The sequence below is a fragment of the Leptonychotes weddellii genome, chromosome 4 (genome assembly GCF_054177405.1).
Source record: "Leptonychotes weddellii isolate Sample4059 chromosome 4, ASM5417740v2, whole genome shotgun sequence".
NCBI lineage: Eukaryota > Metazoa > Chordata > Mammalia > Carnivora > Phocidae > Leptonychotes > Leptonychotes weddellii.
In genome coordinates, this window is record NC_138372.1 from 88166086 (window position 1) to 88192112 (window position 26027).

Consider the following 26027-nt stretch of genomic DNA (forward strand, 5'->3'; position numbering starts at 1 on the left):
TCCTGAAAAAGGAAAAGAGAAAAGAAGAGAAGAAGAGAAAAGAGAAGAATAGATATACCCTTAACTCCCTAATTAATAACATGAGGTTTTAAATCTCTCATTCAACTTAAATACAAACCTGTATGGGTGGAATATCTGGCAGTGATGGAAGGTTTTCAGGATTGGTGACTGAGGGGATTAGCTCTATTGCTGTAACAGATGGGCTCGTGGGACCTCGATTTGCATTTGCCATCGTAGCTGTAGTAGGGCTGGTTGGATTGATTGTGGTGTTGTGCACCGACACAACAGGAAAGGGTCCAGCATGCCCTGGGTTTGAGTGCTGTTAGGAAAAAAGATGTTATCATTACTTGATCTGCCAAGATATCCTAATATGAACTATACCTTCACAACAATTTTTAGGTTAGGAAAGATACATTAAGTGCTTGACATCTGTGACTGAGAAACAAAGAAGTAAGCACTATCTTAACAATAGCCAAGACACAGAAGCAACCTGTGTCCATGCACAGATGAATGGACAAAGAAGGCATGGTATGTATGTGGGTGTCTGTCTATGTATAAAATATGTATGTGTGTGTTTGTATACAGAACAGAGTATTATTCAGCCATAAAAAATGAGGCAATCATTTGCCACAGCATGGATGGACCTTGAAGGCATCATGCTAAGTGAAGGAAGACAGAGGAATACAAATACTGCATGATCTCATTTATATGTAGAATCTTAAAACAAAAACAAATGCATAGAAAAACAGTTCAGACTTGGTTTCCAGAGGCGGAGGATGGAAGAAGGGGAAATTAAAGGTGGTCAAAAAGGGAAAGGTACAAACTTCCAGTTGTAAGGTAAAAAGTACTAGGGATGTAACATATGTACAATACAACCATAGTTTTAACACCATTGCATGACATATAGGAAAGCTGTTAAGAAAGTAAATTCTAAAGATGATGTGGTGTACATACGTGCGCGCACGCGCGCGCACACACACACACACACACACACACACAAATGGAATATTACTCAGCCATCAAAAAGAATGAAATCTTGTCATCTACAATGACATAGATGGAGCTAGAGTGTATTATCCTAAGCAAAATAAGTCAAAGAAAGACAAATACCCTATGATTTCATGCATATGTGGAATTTAAGAAACAAAACAGATAAACATATGGGAGGGGGAAAAAAAGAAAAGAAGAGAGGGAAACAAACCATAAGAGACTCTTAAAGACAGAGAACAAACTGAGGGTGGATGGAGGGAGGTGGGTGGGGAATGGGCTAGATGGGGGACGGGTATTAAAGAGGGCACTTGTGATGAGCACTGGGTTTTGTAAGTAAGTGATGAATCACTGAATTCTACTCCTGAAACCAATACTGCACTGTATGTTAACTCACTAGAATTTAAATTAAAAATTTGAAAAGAAAAAAAAGTAAATGCTAAGAGTTCTTATTACAAGGAGAAAAAAAATTTGTTTCTTTTATTTTTATTGTTATCTATATAACATGATGGATGTTAGCAGAACCTACTGTAGCAATCATTTCACAGTATATGCAAATCAAACCATTATGCTGTTAAGTCTTAAATTTATAACGTGATGTACATCAATCATTAATCAATAAAACTGGAAAAAAAAGAGTAAGCCTTCTCCAACTTATACAAAAAAGTAATCATAATTCAAACTTAGGCTTTTCATTTTCCTACTCATTTTTGTGTAGTATTAGGAAAAGGCAGACTTGCCAATAATTTTCAACCTGTCAACCTGGTGATATGATGTTATTTCAGAACAAAGATGTATATAAATAGATGATCTGGAAGCCCCCAAAGTTTTCAAACATCAGACCAGGAAAGCCACTGCTCTATTTATAGTCCTCTTTAACTCTTTTGTCTTTTTAAAAATAAAAATAATTGTGAAAAAAATTGTGTAGTTGTACATTGTATAACTGATAAGGTAGGAAAAAAACAATGAATGTACAAATAGAAATATGACACCAATTCCTGATTATAATACTCTGTGACTTCAGGCAAATCACATCTCAGTAATTTAGAAATGTGGCTAATACCTCACTTGTCTCATTGTGAGGGACCATTAGGAGGATCATCTTTAAGGTAATATGGATAAAAAATCCTTGGGAAACAAATTATACATGTATCAACAAATCATTAGAAATTTAAACATATAAAATTCTAACATCCAGTGATTTCTGTAGGAGCCCTGAAGCCTGATTCTGCAGCTTCTGTGCTCTTCCAAAGGGTGTGCCTGCCTCCTGGCAATACTTGAGGGCTTTCCACATTCTAACAGGCACATGGGTATGTTAACAGCTGTAAAGAAATTAATGTCCATTTCTTCAACCTTTATATATATTTTTTCTAAAGAAAACCCGATTTCCCTAGGAATGTGCCAGAGTCTACAGGCTCTCCTCTTCTTCCTTCACTACTGCGCTTCTCCCCCAGCCTCAGAACAGCACAGCTCTGACTGGATCCTCATCTTATCTAGCACACCGCCCCAGGGGCAGAAAATACTTGTGGAAAGACAAGCAAAGGTGAGTGTCAAGCTGGTGGAAAAGTGCCCAGCTCAAAACCCTGGTAACAGATCTCTAAGTGGGTTCTGATACCTGATGATCAACAAAAACAAAAGACCCAGGGGCACCTGGGTGGCTCAGTCGGTTAAGCGTCTGCCTTCGGCTCAGGTCATGATCCCAGGGTCCTGGGATCGAGCCCCGCATCAGGCTCCCTACTCCGCGGGAAGCCTGCTTCTCCCTCTCCCACTCCCCCTGCTTGTGTTCCTTCTCTTGCTGTGTCTCTTTCTATCAAATAAATAAACTCTTAAAAAAAAAAAAAAAAAAGACCTAAAGAAACTGTCAAATGATAAAAAGACTGATAAAACAGTATTGATAGCTCATTTTGAGTTTTAGTTTATAACCTACAAAAGTTTAAACAACTGAGGAACATGAGAAATTTCTTTTAATTCCCAGATACATGATTTTGTGAACAAATTTCCCGAGGATCATGAGAAAAAAAAAAACTTAATAAAAATATTGAATTCTAACTTACTCTAATAAGTAATATACAAATATATATACATGAATAGGAAGGGGGAAAAGGCTTTTCCTATCTCATAAAGAAATGTATACCTAAAAGAATTTTACTTTTTATGTTTCCTAATACTCTTAAATCATGTAAATATATTTATGTTGTTTAAACAATTGTATAGGAGTTATTGTCATGAACATTTGGTCCAGGAAAAATCTTTTTAAGCTTAATAATAGTCTTATTGTTGCTGGAAATTTAAGAATTTTTAAATTGAGAGACATTTTTCCCACAGAAAACTGCAACTAACTAATCTATAAGTCTATCAAACGTAAGTATATTAAGATAAAATTCTGTAGAGAGAGTAGAAGATTCAAGTCCAATTCAAGTCCAAGGAGAAAGACAGAATAAAATTTTGACTTTCAAAAAAGAGCTTGCTATGGTATTTGGGATTCTAATGGATTTGTCTACAAGAATGATATAAGGGTTTTACTTTATAATGTCAATATTTACAATATGCCAGAAAATACGTCCTCGGCAACCATTTAAATTTAAGTTTATAATGGAACTTTTAAGTGTCAACTGTAAACGTGAGGGAGTGCATTTTTTTCAAGTCTTTCCAGAGATACTTGGGCCTAAAAGTTGAAGGACCACTGCTCTGGGACTGTTGATCCAACTTCAGTATGCAGATTGATCTGAAAGTTAAGTAAAAATTCACATATTTCTGAGTATTCCACTCCTAAAAATTCTGATTCAGTAACTATGGCTCAGAATCTATTTCTGACAAGGACCCCCCTCCCCCGCCAAGTCATTCTGAGGGCCATTAAAGCACGCTAGGAGAAATATCACTGTAGCAGTTATAAAATGAACTTTATTCTTTTATAACTAAAAATCACATGTAAAAGTAGTCTGATTGTATAATCCTAACTCCTATTCAAATATAACCTGCTATTCAGGCAAAAATTAGAAAACATGTTTCTAAATACATTTATTTTTAAGAGTAGGCACATCTATATCCTTAAAAGAAAAATAAGCAAAGAGAGGCAAAAAATAAATAAATAAATTACATATAGCGTAGCTCTATTGTTTTCAAAGTCCTTTTTATAGATTAGGTTCCAAACACCTCATTAAAAGAGTAGAGGAACAATTTCAGCAAACTAAGGTTCTAATCTTGACTTTACCATTACCTCTTGTGACTGGATAAATAACAAGCTCCTGTGTTTTCTACTTCTATAAAATGAATTGGCTGGACTAGGGTTCTTAACCCACAGGATATAATGGGTTGAATGTCATTAAAGAAGCTCTTAAAATTGAATTCATGTGTATGTGTATTTTTCTGGGACAAGAAAATACACAGCATTAATCAAATTCTCAAAGGTATCAATGGCCACACAGCACACCCCCCCCAACTGATTAAGCAGAATGATGTCTTTTAGTTTTAAAATTGTATGATTCTTACAAATGTAACTCTAGGCATACTTGTCTTTGGAGGTGTGGCTGCATCATGGAATACTGAGGGCCGCTGTGCCTGGGTATCCCTGGTATTCGGGCAGCATTCTGAGCCAATCTCATCTGATGGGCTTGGAAAGCTCCACAGTTCATGTTGCCTCTTTGCATTGTTTGCACACTGATCAATCTCGGAGGCTACAAAAAGCAGAAATTGCATTTATGTAATAATATTTGTTATATATATACCTTGCAATTATAAAATATTATGGGAAAAATCATTCTGTCAGGACAGAAGGGCATAAAGTAAAAAGTGTAAGTAACATTCTCCCCATCTCTAGCCCCAATCCCTTCCTCTCAATACACGTGTGTATTTATAGCCTATTAACATTAACTTATCCAACCCTGGATTAATGGTTTTGATTTGGATGGGGGTGGGGAGATCAGGAGAGATACAGGGATGGAAATGATTTGAACAAATGCCTAAAGAACTTATCAGATTGGGGCGCCTAGGTGGCTCAGTCGGTTAAGCGTCCAACTCTTGATTTCGGTTCAGGTTGTGATCTCAGGGTCGTGGGATCAAGCCCTGTGTGGGGCTCTGCACTCAGTGTGGAGTCTGCTCCAGATTTCCTCTCCCCCACCCCCTTCTTAAATAAATAAATAAATGAAATAAATAAATAAATAAGAACTTATCAGATCCTAGGCAAAAACTATCTGTCCCTCTGGCCCAACAAAACCACATGTGGAAAACAAAAAATATCTGGTATGGAGGGATAAAATCTTGTGCTCCTCCATAGTACTAGTGAATTAATTTTGTTTCCCATGGTAAGTATTTATTTAATACCCTTCCTCACATCTCCCCCAAATCCCTGCCAAACCCAGAGCAAATATTTAAAATCTAACCTTTGAACTTTGTCCCTGCTAGTAACGTTGAAATGTGTAATTCATCCATACAGGACAGAGTGTAATCCTGAGGCCTTCATAATTTGTCAATAATGTCATGATGTAATAATGCTCACCTGTTGCTGTAACATCTGTGGGGCTGCTTGTCTAGGGTGCTGCTGTGTTGTTGTTGTTGTTGTTGATACAGGTGCAGGTGGTTGCTGCATTCTCATCTGTTGCAACTGCTGATGTTTCTGTGCATACACTTGTTGTTGCATGTGCTGGAGTCGAAGCTGTGCTAAGTTAATCTGTCCAGGGGTTTTACTAATGTGGTTTGTCCCTGGAGGAACTTGCCCAACTACAACATTAGGAGTATAACCAGGAGCTGGTTTACTCTCTATTACTAGATTACCTGAAGGATTTAAAAAATGAGAATAATTTGCATATAAATGATTATATCATCTACTTTGTGGATTAGTCACTATCTTTTCCTCTTTCCTTTGACAACTATCAGCACTCAAAGCTTCTGACAGTACAGCAGAGATGGGAGCTAGGTTTAAAGATAATGAAGATCAGAAACATAGTCCAAAGCCAAATAATTGACTTTGAGTCTTCAGAATAATATATTACCTGCCCTTTTTCTTTACTTACACAAATGCACAGAAAATTAAAGATCTGAAAGAGATACTATAAGAGGAGGCCCACATAGTCAAAACCAATTCTCCCGGACAGACTCAAGGATACCTAAGATTGCTAACGCTGATGCCATCTGCCTTTGAATTTCCGAAGTCTACAGGGCAGAGTAGGACACTGCTCCAAAACTGTCTGTGGAAACATGGATGTTTAACCACTTACATCGCTAAAAATGACAATTTTCCTTGCCTCTTACTGAGCCCAGTGCTTTCTAGGAATAGAAAGCAAATTTTAGGAAGGTTTGATATAAGGCAGAGTTGGCAAACCTTTCCTTTAATGGGTCAGGTATTTTAGGCCTTGCAGGCCACGTAAGATCTATCATATATTCTTTTATTTTCATTTGTTTTTACAACCCTTTAAAATGTAAAAAACAAACTCAGCTACCATGCCACACACAGTTTGCCAATGCCCGATCTAAGGCTATAAACAAATTTTAATATACACAAAGATTACTTATTTACAGAAAGCCATCCACCTCTGCTTTTACAACTTCCAATAGTGAGGATCTGACTATTTTGAAAGTGAGTTTACTCATCTGTAGACAATTCTAATTGTTGGGAAGTTTTTGGCCTTTGTTGTGAATTGAGCTGTTTGTCTGTCTCCCTGTAAATTTCACCTATGGTCCGCAGGTCCACACTGTGGAGTAACTAGAGTGAAGTCCATTTCTCTTCCGTGTGGAAAAGAGCTACTCTTATCTTTCAAACATTCCTCAGTATATGACTTTCAGACACATCAGTATCCTGGAGGTCCTCCTCTAGTGGACAATTTGGTACTAAATTTATATACAAACTACTAAGCATCTAATAAATTCTTCCAGAGAATGAAACCCCATTTGCTAATAAGTTTTTGACATGAAGCAGTCATTATCAATTTTAAAAGATGGGGAAAAGTTAGCAATGATACACATTTTTAAAATCTACACATAGGAGAAGCTCAACATTCTTAAAGATGTCATGAACATAGCTCGAGTTCCCAATGAAGAACATATTTTCCAAGAAGTTTACATGTTAGAGTGAAGTTTCAAGTATCTAAAATTTGCTTTAGATGTTTTCTCCTCCTAATTCAGTGTACCCAGTTACATTCATAAAACTAATTATTTCTCACCTAAATTGACTACATTCTTTGCCCAGAAGGTGGGATCACAATGGAAACGAATTGCTCCATTAGCAGCAGGCACAGGATCACACCGTGCTTTCAAAATATGGCGCAACTGAAAAGTAATCTTAAAGGGAAAAAATTCACATTAGTCTTAAAAATTATAAGGATCACTTGAGAAAACATACATGATAAAGACATAAAAAGCTCATGTAGCCCCACAATATCAATCTCAGATGAGACAGTATGTGTTTAAACGGCTATCTATATTAGCAATCAAATGCACATGCTTGAACTTCTGACATTTCTGGTGATAAACTATGTTCCGATGGTGATAAACTACTAGGTACATTACGATATTAGGTATCTTCAGGACAGTAAATACTGTATGATTCCATTCGTATGCATTCCAGAAAGTGAGAGAAATCAGACTATGGTTGCCTACGGTCAGGAGCAGAGGGGAACAAGGACACTTCTGTGGGTGACGGAAATTTTCTGTATCTTAACGTGGCGGTGGTTACACTTGCAAAAAATACAAAATCTACACTTTACCCAAGTGCAATTCACTGAATATAAGTATCTCAATAGAGTCCACTTAGAGACCATAAATATACTATACTATGTGTCTCACCAGTCGCTTGCTGTACAGTAGTGCTGTGCTGCTGCCACTCGCAATTGCCCAGTTTGTAAAGTTCATAACATGCTTCACCTGCCGGGAGAGGCCCGTGATGTCGTTCTGCTGCTGCAGTAACTTCATCTGTCTTTCTTTTGTAACATTCTGAAACAGAATAAGAATTCAATGACGAATTCTATATGAAAAATGCAACTCACAATTTTTATTGCAAATGAATACCTACATTGCTTTTTAAAATTAGGATAAGTTGACAAGCACCTCATTATTTAATGAGTCTCTGATCAAAAGAAAAGTCACTAACAAAAGCGGAACGAAAACTTAAGCTCCCTAAGCTAGTAACGGACATTCCATATATAGAAATTAATGTTAGTTGATGTCTCTCTTTTCCTTCAGAAGATAAAAATGTCTTTATTAAAAACAGTATCTGTTATTAGGCTGATCCAATACACAGAATCTATGGCATAATGAGCTGACCTTTAGAAATATGATATACTCAACTCTACTTTTCAGACCAAAGAAAATTTTGTGTTGCCAGTGCCACCTACTGGTGCAGCATGAGGCTAGAGTTAAAATCTCTTCCTTTAAATACTTTAGACAAAATGAGAAACGTAAATTCCAAAGTTCTAAGAGCAGAGTTAGGGAAACTTTTAAAACGACAAAAGTTCATAAAAGAACAAGAAAGTCAGTAAGAGTTGAAGGACCAATTTTGGGGGAAATGCTGCAAAGGAAAATTAAACTGTCTGGGAACTAAAACTCCTAGAAGCAATAGGTGATGTCCTATACACTTTGACATTTGGCATGCCAAACAACCTATCTACTTGGTACTTAACCATTTTTCTTAAAGCCTCAACTTGATTTATTGGACAAATTTTCTCCTAAGAAAACAAGTTGCTCATTTTGTAATGTAAAACAGGGGATAAAAGTATTCAACTGATAGAAGCTTGATTCACAACTTCCCTGGAAATCATCCCTTTATAACAAAGCTTAGGAAAACCTGTTTTACAAAGTTTAAGAACATTTTTACACTAGAAAACATGTTTAAATTCAGCATATTAGGAGTATGTGGCAGATTTATCATCTCGTATTTTTGAGTATTTTAGTATTAAGAGGCATCTTTTCACTCAAAAATTCTTGAAACTGTTTAAGAACATTATTTTAGACCTATAGTTAAAATGTATTTGCAGTAACTTAAAAGGTTATCAAAAATAGTTGCTGCTCAGTGCTCTCCATTCACACAGTCCTTTTGAAAACAAAAATCTAGTAGAGTTAAATGCATCAGCTGGATGCACAACAAGAAAGAGACCTCCAACTTTAACAGTATGTGCGAGAGTTTTAATCTCACAACTGTGTCTCAATAAAAAGATGTATTTCAAAAGACTAAATTCAGAAATAGCACTGCCAACATCATTTCTTTCATTTGTATGTAACTATGTGTCTAATATTTCTACAATGTTCTATGAAGGACTGGAACAGAAAAAAGAAACGTGGAAAATGTGAGGTTAATAGTAATGGAAGTTAAAAAATCAAATACATAGTTTAAATTGCTACCATTTAATGGTGCAGAAAACACAACCCCGTATCATCTAAGCCTACTTAAGAGCACCAAATCTTGAAAACCAATGAAATGTGGTCAGTAGAGGCAACTCTTTAAAACTTAATTTGGGTTTCACAAATTGACTGATTCTTATCTAGAAATTTATATCTACATATTAATCTCAAAATATGAAACAAAAAACAATACAACAAAATTATCAGTGAGTTTAAAGTTTATAAATTTCAAAATGAGCATTTTTAGCAAAACTATGGAATGTTTTTAAAATAAAGTGAAACACACAAAGGACTCAAGCAGACTCCCAATATACATTCACATGTAATAGTTAAATTGAGGGCCTATCTTGGGGGGTGGGGAGGATGTAGCAGGTTGGCTTTGTCTTAGTTTATATAACATTTTAGTAATAATTCTTTCATTCCTAAGAGGACAACACTATCTCCTAATTTATACAGCTAAAATCAGTATTATTAAATTGGGCTGCAAATTAACTAACTCAATAAAGCTCTATTTTCCAATAGAAAATGAAATAAAAAAATGTTTTTAACTTTCTTTAACTTCCATGCCCCCCCAACCAATCTAAAAGAGCTTTCAATAAACATTAAAAACAGCTAAAGAGCAACAGAAGCAGTTTTTGTTTTATTTTGGCTTTGAACCGTACCTCTAGCTGTTGTAAGAGAGATTTTCCTTTCTTATTAATTTCATTGATAAGGGTGAAAATGGCCACTTTAATTTCCTGTTCTACTCGTTTGTTAGTCTCATTTACTTCTTTTATCCTGAATAAGAGAAATGCATCATTAGGTTATCAACTTATCCTATGTGTCTGAATCATCAACTGTTACAGAAATTCATCCAACTGGGCAATTAAAGCGAGTAATTAAAATTAAACCTTTGTCAAAATGTACAATTTATGTTTCGGTAGACCTGAGCACTCAATTTGGTCCAAACAAGTTATTTATACAAAGAACGGAATATTTAGTAATTTTAAATTAAGTTCATAAAGGCTAGTTTATTACTCTAGATGGCAATCTCCTTTAGTTCCTATGACCTGAATGTGATATATAAACATTTGACATCAACATTTGTTGTCTAGTGTCAAATCTGGCACCTTGGATCTACTTAATACTTTTCAAGAACAATGTGCAAAAGAACAATGTTGCAAACAGTAATTATCTGTTGAAATAACAGGAATTAAACTTAGAAGCATTTATTTTCTCTTACAACTTAACCACTTCATATGTGGGTTCTGATACACGCCCCCCCCCCCTTAGGCTCTGCTCAAAACAGTTTTCCTACTGTACAGAATTAAGGGTATAAAACAACTTCAATCAACTTTGTAAAAGAGTTGTCAGATGTTTTAGAATAGGTATAAGCTCCCATTTTGGCAATGAAAAGTTTTGGTTGCAGATATGAAATAGCTGATACCTATTTCATTGGGGGCGGGGGGTCCCACCAATATACATATGTAAAATGTTAAACAATCAAAGAAAGCAGCCTTCAACTTTTACATTCTACTTCTTTACAAATTATTATCCATATTTTCAACCTCTAAAATATCTTTTATTTGCCCAATTCAAATTTGAGTAACTTTAATATAATCTGAGTAATTATAGTGTAATTTTCCCTCCTTTGTCTATACATCAGCACATGTTTGGGCACTTATTTGAAAATTTTATTCAATTCTGTTCTTATTAAAGTGTGTAGAAGATGTCTTTTTAAAAAATAAGCGTGCTAATTACTACTGATAATGTAAGATTCCAACTTAAAATGATTCAGCCAAAGACTAAAATCATTAAGCAAACTAAAAGCAGAGAACAGTTAGCCATAGTCAGATTCTCATTAGATTTAAGGATGTCTACTATATGTTCAATTGTGAAGAAAGAAATCAATGTACATTAAAAAATGGAGATAGGTCATTAAAGAATGTGTCTAAAGGGAAGTATTATTAGAGATTTCAATACTTTTAAAAAAAATCTTATTGGAGATGTAATCATTAGTCTCCCCAACCCTCTGCAATTTTATAACACATAAACTTCTTGTTCTCCTTCTCTACACAGATTCAGAAATACATATATAAAATATGTACAAAACATTTGTACAAAAATATGGGACGCCATATGAATCAACTCACTATCCTTTCTCTGAAAAGGATATTCATCTGTTATTTATGAGAAGGTAGCTACCAAACTTCTCCAGTATCACCCACAACATAGCAGTATCACTAAAACATCCTGACATTTTCATAACAATTAACCATCCATGAATAGTTTATGTAACATATTAGTGTAGGTATATACAGCTGACCCTTGAGCAAAGTGGGGGTTAGGAGCACCTACCCCCATGCAGTAAAAAATCCATGATACCTTTTGACTCCCCAAAAACTTAGCTAGTGGCCTGTTGACCAGAAGCCTTACTGCTAACATAAACAGCCGATTAACACATGTCATGTTATATGTATCACATACTATATTAACAATCAAGTGAGCTAGAGAAAAGAAAATGTTATATTTATTGAAAAAAATATATAAGTGGACCCCACAGTTCAAATCCACATTGTTCAAGGGTCAACTGCATTGTTACATCTACAACCTCAGAATAGCCTTTGTTTGCTTTTGGTATCACTTCGTAAGATGAAAGTTAAGATGGAAGTTCTACCACCTTATGGTCTAATATATAATGTACTATTCATTCATTCATCTATTTCATACTTTTGAGTATCTATTGTCATTTTTAATCATTTTAATCATCATAAATTAACTTCAACAGTCCAGAAGTACCTAAAAGTCTCAATATTTGTGAAACTGAAAAATAAATACTTATTAACCCTATTCACACCTTCAGGAATATATAGATTTTAATTATGCCAGCTCCAAGTGTTCATCTTTCTACACTGAGTCCTGACCTTGTTAATGTACTCATTTATGGAACCTATTCCAACTTGCCTTATCAATAAATTTAGTTCATTTAGAAATGAACCTGAATAAAATTTTTAAATACTGATGGTATTATTGATAAATAGTAACAGCTAAAATCTGAGGGTCTGCTATGTGCCACAAGCTGTGCTATACATTGATCTTATAATAACACTATTAAGAGAAGTGGTATTTTTAACTCTTGTTTTACAGATGAGAAGGTAAATTTACCCACCATTCTTCATACTCTCTCCTCTATACTATGTCTCCCACATAGTTAAAATTTGTAATTCAACTCTCTACGTGTTAACTGCTTTTTACACAGTTATTTAAGGCCTTACAGAGTCTAGAGTTTTGTTGATTATAAAATAGTCAAAGATGTATCTTAAAGAGTATTCAAAATTTTGAATTAAATCTTACTCAACTAACAAATATTATAATCCAAACTCAAACTTATATGATTTACCCTTCCAAAAATGTTTTCTATATATGTTTAATATAATATAGAAGGAAAACACAAGTAAACTGGACCTACTGTGTTTATTAATTCTTAAAGTGAAATTATGGTTTTAAGGCAACACACTCACCTATTCTGCACCTGAGTAGCTGCAAAATGAACATAATTCTTCTTCTCAAGAAGCTTAGCCAGTAGATTCTCAATTGCACCTTTCTGGTTTTGAAAAGCTTCTTCCAAAAACTGGTATCTTAGAACAAAAACAAAAACAAAAACTACATTTAGAATGGAAAATTTACTATTAAAATTCTTTTTTTTTTATTTAAAGATTTTATTTATTTATTCATGAGAGACAGAGAGAGAGAGAGAAGCAGAGGGAGAAACAGGCTCCCAAGGAGCAGGGAGCCCGATGTGAGACTCGATCCCAGGACCCTGGGATCATGACCTGAGCCGAAGGCAGATGCTTAACCATCTGAGCCACCCAGGCGCCCTGAAAATTTACTATTAAAATTCTTAAAATGAATTGCTACATGACTCAAACTTAAGACCTTACTTAAATGATGGACATTCTATGCTGCCCTCACATACCTTACCTCAACAGCAACTTTTAACTACCAATCCCTTTCCTTCTGACCTGAGCCTGAGAAGCCATTTTGTAAAACTAAAAAAATTAACTTAAAAACTGTTCAAGTGCTCTTACATAAGGATTTTGATTCAGAATTACATTTTTAAAAAATCCAAATATTGGAATAAGTTGTATACATTTTAAATCATAAAATATAAATTATAGAAAATACTTTCCAAAGTGGGGAAACTACCCCTAGTTTTAACATCATAAAACCACTACTACCACTGTAATATATATTCCTTAGCCTTTTAATTCCGTATTCCAAAATACAAGTATATAGAATGTATGTGCAATTTTACATCTGACTTTTCTTTGTCTTTACAATCACCATTTGAAACAATTTTCAGCGCTCCATACTAGTCAAATTTTTCGAAGAGTTGAACCAATTAAAAATCACCAACACCAGTTTTATTGTAACTTTGTCAACGTGAGTGGTGTTTATTATTTCCTAATATTATTGTGTGAAAATTTACACTTGAGAGTAAAGACTACAGTTCTTTGGCTACTAGGAGGGTAGAATGGTTTTCTTTCCTAGTTTTAGTTCCTTTGTGTAAATTGTTCATTAAGTCAACAAATATTTTTGGGATTCTTCTGTATGTTAGGGATACATGAGTAAAAAAAATCCATTATTGTTCATATTCTTGTAATAAATAGGCACACATATGAAATGATACCATACTGTGTTAAGAACTATAATGGAGATACATATAGTCTGCAATAAGAACACAGCCTTAATACCAACGAAAGCTTCACAGTAAAGTCAGAATAGTATTATCATATGCTAAATACAGAGGCATATTTAGGGAACTACAAAGACTTCAATTTAGCCAAAGAAAGCCAGGCAAAGGTCAAAATATGAGATAATAATTAATAAAATCCAGAATCAGGCTGTGAAAGGCTGGGTATGCCATGCTAATGTTTGGATTTTACCTTCTCAGTAATGGGAAACCCTTGAAAAATTCTAACCAAGATGTAATAATCAGATTTATGTTCCAGGAAAATCGTCAGACAGAAATATAAAAGATAAATCCGAAGAAGAGAGAACAGGATGACCAGCTAGAACTCTATGACAGTAGCTCAGATAAGGTATCAGAATATAACACTAGCTGGCATAGCTGCACAAACAAGCCTGAACAATGGACTCTGTCAGAGATCAGCACCTTTGGTAATTTGGGAGTTTACATGCTCCAGTTAATGTAAGGTCTATGGTATGACCTAAAAATTAAATGCCTAGCTAAGGCACGGTCAAGAGAAGGTCACTGGAAATGAGCTCAAGATACAGACAAAGTTACAACTGTCTATGTGGATACTGAAATCACTAAAGGCAGAAATTGAGATTAAGAGTAAGACTATGAGCATCTAGATGTCTGTGGCTTCAGCGAAAGTCTCGCTTAAGGTAAATTTAGGATAAAAGGTTAAAAAGTTGTGAATGCGGAGGGAAGTTTGGAAAGATGAAGGAAAAGTTCACTTAGTGCTCGGGTTCAAGAGGTAAAGGAAAAATGGAGGGCAGTAGAAGGCAAAATGTACAGCAATATGAGGACTGGTATAAGAGAGAACATTCAGCAACTGAGGTTTTTATTTTGTGCATTGCTTTTAAGAATTTTTTTATTGTAGTAAAACATACTTAATAAAATTGGCCACTTTACGATTTTTAAGAATTCATTTTTAAAGCAAAACGAAACAAAAAAATCCAAACCCTGTCTGTAATGTAAAGTCTAATAACACTTTATAGTTTAAGATATTAAACAGCAAAAAAAGATGTGGGTATTTTAATTTTAAATTAAAACTATCAAAATTAACTAAAACTATCTACTGTTAGATAGGTAACCCAAAGATTGTTTCATTTCATTATTTCACTGAAAAACATTTGATTTATTCCATATACCACAATTTCTCTATGTCAAAAATAAAATTTTACCTTGTTAAATCTGTACAAATGAAGTAGGAATATGAGATTACCATGCTAATCAGTTACCATTTGTGACTCAATGAGCTTTAAATTGAGATGAAGAAAGATCTTTTGACAGAGTTTGATTATGTCAGTAAATAGAAAGGCACTTGGTAGAAAGGCCAACTAGTATCATAATTCACAAAATTTTAATTCCTAAAATTTAACCCTGTACAAATTTATTTCTCTTCTCACCTCAAAATAAACGTTTCGGAATCCTGTTTCTAGAAATAGCTTCTTGATTCATGTGAACAAGTATTAAGCAAACACACTATGATATACCTACATTTAAGTATGTGTTCTTTCCTCCCCTTATACAGGAGTTGACATTTGAGCTGGATGTTTAAGGATGAGTAAGAGTACTCGGGATAAACTTGGGAGGGAGGTAAGCTCTCCCACTGGGGAAAAAAAAAAATCTGAATGTATATTAGTTCATAGTTCTGAAGCGATCTGTCATTTTCAAGGCTAAGGAAAAGAGAGCAAAACCAGAAAAGTAGAGAAATACGAGATGCTAAAAAGACTTGCACATTTTGCTTAAGTTGCATTCAGATAATAAATAATAGTGAACCATTAAGGAATTGAATGAAAAGTGATAATCAGATTTGTCTCTGTTCACTTGATTAATTTCAATTATATTATTAGGAGAAAAATACTAACTGGATCTTGAACAACAAAAAAGCAACGTGGAAGTAGTTTGGGCTACAACTTCTGATTCTCCTAGCTAACAGAATAAATAACTCTGCATTTTCATTTTTAGCAAATCAAAATTATAGTTGAAATACCCCAGGGGCTCCTGGGTGGCTCAGTCGTTAAGCGTCTGCCTTCGGCTCAGGTCATGATCCCAGGGTCCTGGGATCGAGCCCCTCATGGGGCTCCCTGCTCAGAGGGAAGCCTGCTTCTCCCTCTCCCACTCCACCTGCTTGTGTTCCTGCTCTCGCTGTGTCTCTGTCAAATAAACAAATAAAATCTTTAAAAAAAAAAAAAAGAAATACTTCAGAAAGGGGGAGAAAAAAGAAAAACCAATAAATGGATTAAGTATAATTTCCATTAGGAGCGCCTGGGTGGCTCAGTTGGTTAAGCGTCCCAACTCTAGATTTCGGGTCAGGTCATGATCTCAGGATCCTGGGATGGAGCCCCAAGTCAGGCTCTGAACTCAATGGGGAGTCTGCTTGAGAATTTCTCTCTCCCTCTCCTTCAGCCGCTCCCCCCTGCACTCTCTCTCTCTAGGTCTCTCCAAAATAAATAAATAAATCTTTTTTTAAAATATAATTTTGAGGGGCACCTGGGTGGCTCAATCGTTAAGCGTATACCTTCGGCTCAGGTCACAGTCCCAGAGTCCTGGGATTGAGCCCCACCTCGGGCTCCCTGCTCTGCGGGAAGCCTGCTTCTCCCTCTCCCACTCCCCCTGCTTGTGTTCCTTCTCTCGCTTTGTCTCTCTCTGTCAGATAAATAAAATCTTTTAATAATCTTTTAAAAAACCTGTCCCTTTGCCAAATTTATATAAAAATAATAAAATAATAAAATATAATTTTGATTAATATGTAAACACATGAAAGCCTTCTCTTAGGTGTTAATCTTTTATATGAAGTAGAAGTGATTCTTAACCTGGGCTTCAACTCACAGTGAGTTATATTCAGTATTTCAAAATGTGTAGGTAAAAATTACAGATGCCCATGATTTAGTTAGGATAGGCAGGCTAGGTAAGACTTTCTGTGCTTTTTAAATTTTTTTTTAAGATTTTACTTATTTATTTGAGATAGAGAGCACAAGGCGGCGGGGGGGTGGTGAGAGGGAGAAGCAGACTCCCCACCAAGCAGGAAGCCCGATGCGGGACTCAATCCTGGGACTCCAGGATCATGACCTGAGCCGAAAGCAGTCGCTTAACCAACTGAGCCACACAGGTGCCGAGACTTTCTGTGCTTTTGATTAGAATCATAGAAACTCAGGATAATATATAAACCACTGGTTATGTAGTTTAGAACAGAAATTATCATCATGATTATATGTTTTTTATTACTGAGAAATAAATTATTATTTAATGCAGTTTGCTAAGAAATTTTTGAAAACATGGTTCTCAGAAGACTGGGAAATGAATAAGGGCTTTTTTTTTTTAAGATTTTATTTATTTATTTGACAGAGACACAGTGAGAGAGGGAACACAAGCAGGGGGAGTGGGAGAGGGAGAAGCAGGCTTCCCGCTGAGCAGGGAGCCCCATGCGGGGCTCGATCCCAGGACCCTGGGTTCATGACCTGAGCCGAAGGCAGACCCTTAATGACTGAGCCACCAGGCGCCCCATCATCTTAGTTTATAACCAAACTGAATATCCACTTTTTAGCTAGTATATAAAAATTCTGACTCAGTATCTTTTTTAAGTATCAGTATTTTTTTAAGATCTTGAGAGAGAGAGAGTGCACATGTGTGAGTGGGGGGAGAGGAAGAGGGAGAGAATCTCAAGCAGACTCCCTGTTTAATCATTCCTTACACTGTACTTTTAGGTACTTCTCTGTATATATGATATTGTCTTGTGATTTTAAAACTTTTAAAAGTATGCAGTCGTTAGTGATATGCAATGAATTCTTCTATTTGCCAGGAAGTATTCAAAGGGTAGGGATACCACAGTAAACAAAACAAAATATGGTCATCATCTTCTTCCTTTCCTTACATTCTAACTGAGGAGAAAACAAAAATTTAACTAGAGTTATGTGATAGAGAAGACATAAGTGGCAAAAAATCTAGATCAGAAACCCAGAAAAGGTTCCTGAAGAGTTTGTACTGCGATCTCAAAGATCAGAACCAGCCATGCAGAAATCATAGATGAATCATAAAATGATCAGAGGCATGTCTGCATTGCTGCAAAGGAAAATGACCAAACAACAGAGTTTTTACTTTTGTGATAATTTACCAATTAACATTTTTGCCCACACACATCTCAACCAACCTGTCCCTTTGCCAAATGGATAACTGATTACTCTGAATGTTTCTTTCTCAAATCTTCTCTCCTGATATTCCTGTCATTCAAGCTCTTAGCCAAGCCCAATTCTCTTCCTAGTGATAAGCATTCATTCTGCTGGGTAAGTGAATCTAAGACTTACGAGTTCCTCAGATAATCTTATGGGCACACAAACTATAGTACTAAAATTAACAAATTTTTTTTTAGCAAAACCAAAAGGAATTAACTCTATTTTGGAGTTAATCACTAAAGTGAACTACAACTGAATCATATATTCAATCTCAAGACTCATATAGACTCCAAGATAGCAAGGACAGTCTCAGTTGTTTTTATTATTGTATAGTCATCACCTAGCATGGCACCTGGTACATGGTGAGCCCTCAAATATCTAATGAACAAAAAGAGCTGAATGAATACAAATACTGAAACAAGCTGCTTTTTCTGACAATAAATGTACCACATGAAAACAATATGCTTGGGGGCACCTGGGTAGCTCAGCTGGTTAAGAGCTCAGGCCTTGATCTCAGGGTCATGAGTTCAAGCCCCTCGCTAGGCTCCACTGGGCTCCACACTAGGTGTGGAGCCTACTACAAAAGAAGGAAAGAAGGAAAGGCAGGCAGGCAGGCAAGCGAACAATATACTTGGACAGAAAATCTTGATTTGTCACCATAGCTCTGAACCTAGCTCCCTGAGAAAACTGATGGTACATATGAATTTACATGTCATTTTTCTGGCAATTTGGATTTTATCTGAAAGTCATTTGGAACTTTGCAAGAATTTACAGAAAAATATTGAGTTTGGCAAAGGTTCTTCCTAAGTAGAGGTTATCAAACTTCACTGAATAACAAAAACCACCTGGGGTGATTTACCACTATTTGTAACATACATAAAAATTTTTGATACCCAGGATGTAATTTAAAATTCTTATTTAACCAGTCTGGAGTAGGACTAAGGCATCAGTATTTTTTTAAAGCTCTCTAGGTAGGTCTACATCTAGGGTTGAAAAGAAAAATATCTGCTCTAAAGCTTATTTATCCATCTATCCACCCATCTATCCATTTTTCAATATAAAAGCTTAATACAAGAAAAGTTATTTCTCAGGAAAATATTTTAGAGAAATTTCACTTATACAGCTCCATTCAAGTGACTTCCATTATAAACTATCTTGCTCTTTAACAAAAATGTCTGGCATTATATTTTAAGTACACTCTCTTTTAAACCATAATGATCCTAAAAATCTACAAATACCCAACTATACACAAAACCTCAGACACAGAATCAATGAATTCCTCACAAGTCCTCAGCCAAAATCTGGGCTGTATATGCACAGCATGAGGTTACACAAGGCTTAACAGAGAGCAGTTGCTATGAAGTTCACGGTAGAACAGAGAAACTAGAGGTCAAGCAGTTAGAGGTCAAGCAGTTCCAGGAGACAGAATTCCAGCTGAGCTAGTGGGGAAAAAGACTTTGTCCATCTCCCCAGACATCTACCTGAGAAACCAGAAAGCCACACCTTAAAAGAAAAAACTATACTTGGAATAAATTTTATCCTAGGCCTATCCTGTCCTAAAAAAGCCTAAAACCAAGCCCTCTCAAGATCTTCCAGGAAACAGAATTTAGAAGTTGAGTCCAGCCGAGTTAGAGAGGCTTGTGAAATACATTTGGCTTTCCATAGATCCTCCCTTAAAAAGCAGAAAACCAAGCTTACCCAAGATCAAGGTGATCAGCCAGTAATTTAATTCCCTGAAAGAACAACAATCAACAGTCTACAAAGGAAAATAAAAGAATCCAGTTTCTAAAATGTCACATCCACAACATCCAAACATCAATTCAAAAATCACTAGGCATCAAAGAAACAGTAAAAAAAAAAATTTTTTTAAGTAAAAAGTAAAAACAAAACAAAACCCAACAACAGTAGAATATAACTTAAAGAAAATAAAGAAAAACAGTTCAAAAGAAACTAACACCAAGATGGTCCAGATATTCTATTTATAGCAAAAACTTTAAATAGGTTATTGTGTTATTTATTCAAAATTTACATGAAAACATCTTTTAGTGAGTGGACAGAAAATCTGAGCAGAGAAATTAAACTATAGAAAGAGAAATGGAAATTCTAGGAAAGTGCAATAATTGAAATAATTCACTAGATGGGCTTGGCAGCAAATGGAAATGGCTGAAGGATTAGTGAAAATGAACACAAATGGAAAGTTATAAAGTCTGGAAAAGAGAGAATAGATTAAAGGAAAATGATCAAAGCCTCAGGGACCTGTGTGACAAAAACAACATATAATTGGGAGTTTCAGAAGACAGAAATAATGGGGGGGGGGGTGTTTAAGAAAATACTGGCCAAGTTCCCAAATTTGATGAAAACCATAAACTTACAAGCAAAGAACGTCCGTGAACCACACACAGGATAAACAGAATGAAATATATACATTAAAACATAATAGTCAAATGGTGAAGACCACAGAAAAAGACACTCTTAAAAGCAGCCTGAGAAGCACCAAACATTCAGGTAAGAACAATATGAATGATATTATTAAAAACAAAGGAGGCCAGAATACAAGGTAATACAACTAAAAATGTTGAAAGAAAAAACTGTCAATCCAGAATTCCATAACTAGTGCAAACATCCTTCTAAACTGAGGATTTTCTGATGAACATAAGCTGAGGAGATTAACTGCAGCAGACCTGCAAAACAAGAAATGCTTGTTCTTCAGGACAAGGGAAAATAATAAAATATAGTAACTCATATAAACAGGAAGATATAAAGAGAGACAGAAATGGTAATAAATGGAAAAATATTTTTAAAAAACTAGGATTTTATTTTTCCTTCTCATAATTTCCTTAAAAGACAGCTTTTTTAAGGGGGGGAGGGGAGATAGTGTGTACACACAGCGGGGGCCAGAAGGAGAGGGAAAGAGAGAATCCCAAGCAGGCTCCATGCACAGCACAGAGCCCAATGTGGGGCTGATCCCACAACCCTGAGATCATGACCTGAGCCAAGACACCCAGGTGCCCCAAAGACAGCTATGTTTTTGTTTTTTTGTTTTTTTTTTTAAAGATCGTATTTATTTATTCATTAGAGACAGAGACAGAGAGAGGCAGAGGGAGAAGCAGGCTCCCAAGGAGCAGGGAGCCCGATGTGGGACTCGATCCCAGGACCCTGAGATCGTGACCTGAGCCGAAGGCAGACAGTTAACCATCTGAGCCATCCAGGCGCCCGACAGCTATGTTTTTAAAGAAGGCATTGTAAGGTAAGATTTATAAGGTATGTATGAATAAATGATATGGCATTAGTATAAAGGAATGAGGGTTTGATAAACTGAATTATCCTTTTGTATTCATAAAGTAGAAAATACTACAATACTTTAAGAAGGCTTTAAGTTAAAACTGCATATCATTAGCCCTAGAGCAATCATTAAAAATAACAGAATTAGGGGCGCCTGGGTGACTCAGTTGGTTAAGCGACTGCCTTCGGCTCAAGTCATGATCCTGGAGTCCCGGGATCAAGTCCCACATCAGGCTCCCTGCTCAGCAAGGAGTCTGCTTCTTCCTCTGACCCTCCCCCTTCTCATGTGCTTTTTCTCTCTCATTCTCACTCTCTCAAATAAATAAAATCTTTAAGTAATAATAACAATGATGATAGAATTAGGGGTGCCTGGGTGGCTCAAATGGTTGGCTGTCTGCCTTCAGCTCAGGTCATGACTCCGGGGTCCTGGGACTGAGTGCCCTGTCAGGCTCCCTGCTAGGTGGGGAGTCTGCTTCTCCCTTTCCCCCTCACCCCCACTTATGCTCACTCGCTCTCTCTCAAATATTTTTTTAAATTAATAGAATTAGAGCTTAAAAAAGCTAAAAGTGGATGTAAAATCAATCAAATACCAAAAACAATTTTATTAACTTGAAACACAGCAGGGGAAAAAGAAACACAGAAAAATAAAAAACAAAACTAAATGGTAAACTTAAACTTAACCGTACCAATAATTACATTAAGTGTAATGGGATTAGGGCGCCTGCGTGGCTCAGTCAGTTAAGCACCTGCCTTCGGCTCAGGTCATGATCCCAGAGTCCAAGGATCGAGCACCACACTGGGCTCCCTGCTCAGTGAGGAATCTGCTTCTCCCTCTCTCTATGCCGCTCCCCTGCTTGTGTTCTCTCTGTGTGTCAAATAAATAAACTCTTTAGATAGATGGATGGATGGATAGATAGATAGATAGATAGATAGATAGATAGATAGATAGATAGATAGACAGACAGATAGATAGATAGATAAATAGGATGGAATTAAACATTCCAATTAAAAAAGCTAGGACCTCCATGGGGCACACCTGGCTCCTGAGTTGGAGGAGCATGCGACTCTTGATCTCAGGGTCTTGAGTTCAAACCCCAGGTTGGGTGTAGAAATTACTTAAATATTAAAAAGAAAGAGCAAGGGCCTCCAATTAAGAAACAGAACAAGCAGCCCTCAACTATTTACACAATTAAAAACTGATTTCTATGAAAATACACAGATATAACTGACAACTCCTATATTCAGGCAGGTCTACCACCTCTTTTTTTCCTATATCTAAATTAATAAGTATTTGCTGAATAGATGAAATGTCTAAATGTGTGTCAAATACCAGTCTAGGCTCTTGGGACACCGTGAATAAAACAAATGCCTATCTTCATGAAGTTTATATTCTAATGAGAAAAACACAAAAAATAAGTTTGTAAATTAAGAACATACTTAGAAAGTGGTAAGTGCAATATAAAAAAACTAAAACAGGATAAGGAGAATTGAGGTAAAGGGACAAATTGCAATTTTAAATACAGTGATCAGAGTAGATCCTGTTGACAGTTACATTTAAGCAGACTTGACAGATAAATGGAAGTTCGGTATGCAAATAAGTGGACCAACAGTGTCCCAGGTAGAGAAAGCAGGGAGGTGGCAGCATCTTTGCCATGTTTTAGAAACAACAAAAGCCAGACTGGGGGGAGTAGTAGATGAAATATGAGCATATAGGCCACTATAAGGAATCTGACTTTTACTCTGACAAAGTGGAGAGCCACTGCAGGTTTTGAGCAGGGAGTGAGTCTGACATGAGACTGTTCTAGTAATTAAGAATAAACTGAAGGAGGGCAATATTACAAGCACAGGGATGACTTTGGAGACGACTGCAGTCATCCAGGCCAGAAATGATGGTGTCTGAGACCAGCCTGGTAGCAATGGAGCTAAGAGCAATGAGATAGTAAGAAATTTTGAGATTCAGGGATAGATTTTGAAGGGGGAACCAAAAAGATGGTTTTTTTTTTTTAAGATTTTATTTATTCATTTGACAGAGAGAGAGAGAGAGATCACAAGAAGGCAGACAGGCAGGCAGAGGGAGAAGGAGAAGCAGGCTCGCCCCGCTGAGCACAGAGCCTGATGTGGGACTCGATCCCAGGACGCTGAGATCATGACCTGAGCCAAAGGCAGCCGCTTTAACTGACTGAGCCACCCAGGCGCCCCCAAAAAGATGTTCTGATAAGTTTGAGTTCGGGTATAAGAAAACAGTGGAATCAACGATAGTGCCAAGATTTCTGGCTTATGTAGTGGAAAAAATGCAACGGCCACAAACGGAGATAGGGCAAGGCTGCCAGTGAAAAAGATCTGAAGTGATCAGTTCTATTTTGGATATATTATATTTGAGAAAGCAGACACTCAAGAAGAGATGTTACAGTTTATAGAATAGACAAATCTGAAAGTTCAGGAGAAGAGTACTGAGCTAGAAATAGAAATTTGGACATCATCAGCATATGGATGGTATTTAAAGCCATAAATCTGTAGCTGCAGATAATGAAGTAATGCCTGGCACATCCAACATTAAGAGATGAAGGAAAATGAGCAAATGAAACTGAGAAGTAATCAGTGTGGTAGGAGGCAAACTAAAAGAATGTGGTCTCTTGGTAGCCAAGTAAATAACATGTATTAAGGGAATGATCAACTATGTCAAATGTTGCTGATGTGTCAAGTATTAAGATGATGACCAAGTAATGACCTCTAGATTTAGTAATGCAATCGTTACTGGTGACCTTGAAAAGAACAATGTTGGTAAAATATTGACAGAGAGCATGGGACAGGAGAAATTAGGAGATCATGATTATAAATAATCCTTTCAAAATATTTTGCTACAAAGAGGAACGGGGACAGCTGCCCGCTGGGAAAGTGGATTAAAGAAAAGTTTTACATTTTCTTTCATTTTTTAAAGATGGAAGAAAAAATAGCAGAATATTAAAATACTGGTGGGAATAACTGCTAGAGTGAAAAACTGACATCAGCAGAGAAAGCCAAATTGCTGAAGCAATTTCCTTGGCTGTATGAGATGGAATCTAAGTGTATAAGGAGAGAAACTGGCTTCATAGAGGAAGAGAATTCAACTAAGATAACAGAGAAATGAAAAATGTGGGTGCAACTGCTTGGTAGACAAGTAGATGTGGTAAAGGAAGTCCGCAGAAGTTCTCTTTGTATTGCTTCAGTTTTCTCAATGAAGTAGGAAGCATTGCCAATATCTGGGAGTGAGGATGAACAATGAAATGTTGACAGGAAACAGCGTGAATGCACAGTATGACTGCCAGGTAACATTAAGAGTCTATTTGAGGTAAGTGGTCATGAACTGAGAATAAGACCAGTTGGTGTCATGATGTTCAGCTGCATAAGCAAAGCATGATGGAAGGTAAGCTGGGTTTAATCAAGACTGCGGTTTTACCTAGAGACCTCGACCAAGTGGGATTCAGGAGTCAAAGCTAAATGTGACGGAGTGAAAATGATTAGACTGAAATTAAACTGGAAAAGGGTTAAGTGAAAACATAAATTATGGACTGAGGTAAAGTGGAAAAAAAAATAGTACTATCAATGGATTATAATAAAAGTCACTGAGTGGTGAAAAACTGGAAGTCTGATACTAAGCAGAATGAGCTAGAATGATGAGATGTGGTCAGAGAGAGGAATGCGTGAAATTGAATATAATTATTGGAAATGCCAAGGTCTAGAATACAATTATGGATGTGACTGGCAATGTAAAGGACACAAACTTTAGAAAGAAGTTCAAAGAACACAAAGACTATGTCTGAAGGATCAAAACTGCTGGGAATTAAGACAACAGTAGTACCTACAGATGACCTCTGAGTTAGAAACTGTTTAAGGGATGAAGTTGAATGACCCATGGGTTTTTATATGATAGCACCAATGAGGAATAGGAATGATGATGTAAGATTAAAGTTTAGAGATTTTTAGGGAGTAAGGAGGAAGAATGGTCTAAAAATAACAACGAGAATAGCTACATATCTCCAGGTCCAGTGATACATGAAATATCAAAGAAAAAACAGCCACCAATTAAGAGGGCTACAGGGGAAGCAGTGTCCTGGAGCTCTGTTTCCACTACAGCAGAGAAGGCACAGAAGAGGATTTAAAAAGAGATTGAAGATAAAGAGATCCTGCTGATGACAACCATGAATCCCAGAGAAAAAAGTGGCAGAGAGACATAACTGTCATATGCAGAGCATTACGGGAATTAAATTATGGCAGATGCGGGAAACCTAGGAATGTGGGACTTTTCTTAGGTGACAAACAGGGATAAAGAACATGGTAATGCTAGTCCTAGTAAATTTAAAGCAAATAATGATGGAGAGGTACAAATGGTGGTAAAGAAGGGTGGGGCCTGGGGCTTCCTCTTATAATCTGTTAATGGAGAAGAAATTCTATCAAGTCAACCACATCTTCACCCCACATAAAGGAAGAAGAGTCAGAATTGTGTGGTCTTAGAATCTGTGGGATCCCTCTCACTCTTAAGAGCTTTT

General features: G+C 36.3%; 1 protein-coding gene across 2 annotated transcripts in view; it reads right to left on the reverse strand.

Moving 5' to 3' along the window:
* The window catches only part of TRIM33 (tripartite motif containing 33), a 110434-nt gene that overhangs the window by 25227 nt on the left and 59180 nt on the right, over positions 1 to 26027 (reverse strand). For both annotated transcript variants that reach the window (XM_081815722.1, XM_081815721.1), the window contains exons 5-11: positions 12816 to 12932; positions 9978 to 10092; positions 7765 to 7911; positions 7143 to 7260; positions 5483 to 5757; positions 4497 to 4661; positions 119 to 319 (exon numbers count right to left, since the gene is read on the reverse strand). In XM_081815722.1, coding sequence (XP_081671848.1) covers positions 119 to 319; positions 4497 to 4661; positions 5483 to 5757; positions 7143 to 7260; positions 7765 to 7911; positions 9978 to 10092; positions 12816 to 12932 — 1138 coding nt within the window. The remainder of the gene's footprint in view (positions 1 to 118; positions 320 to 4496; positions 4662 to 5482; positions 5758 to 7142; positions 7261 to 7764; positions 7912 to 9977; positions 10093 to 12815; positions 12933 to 26027) is intronic.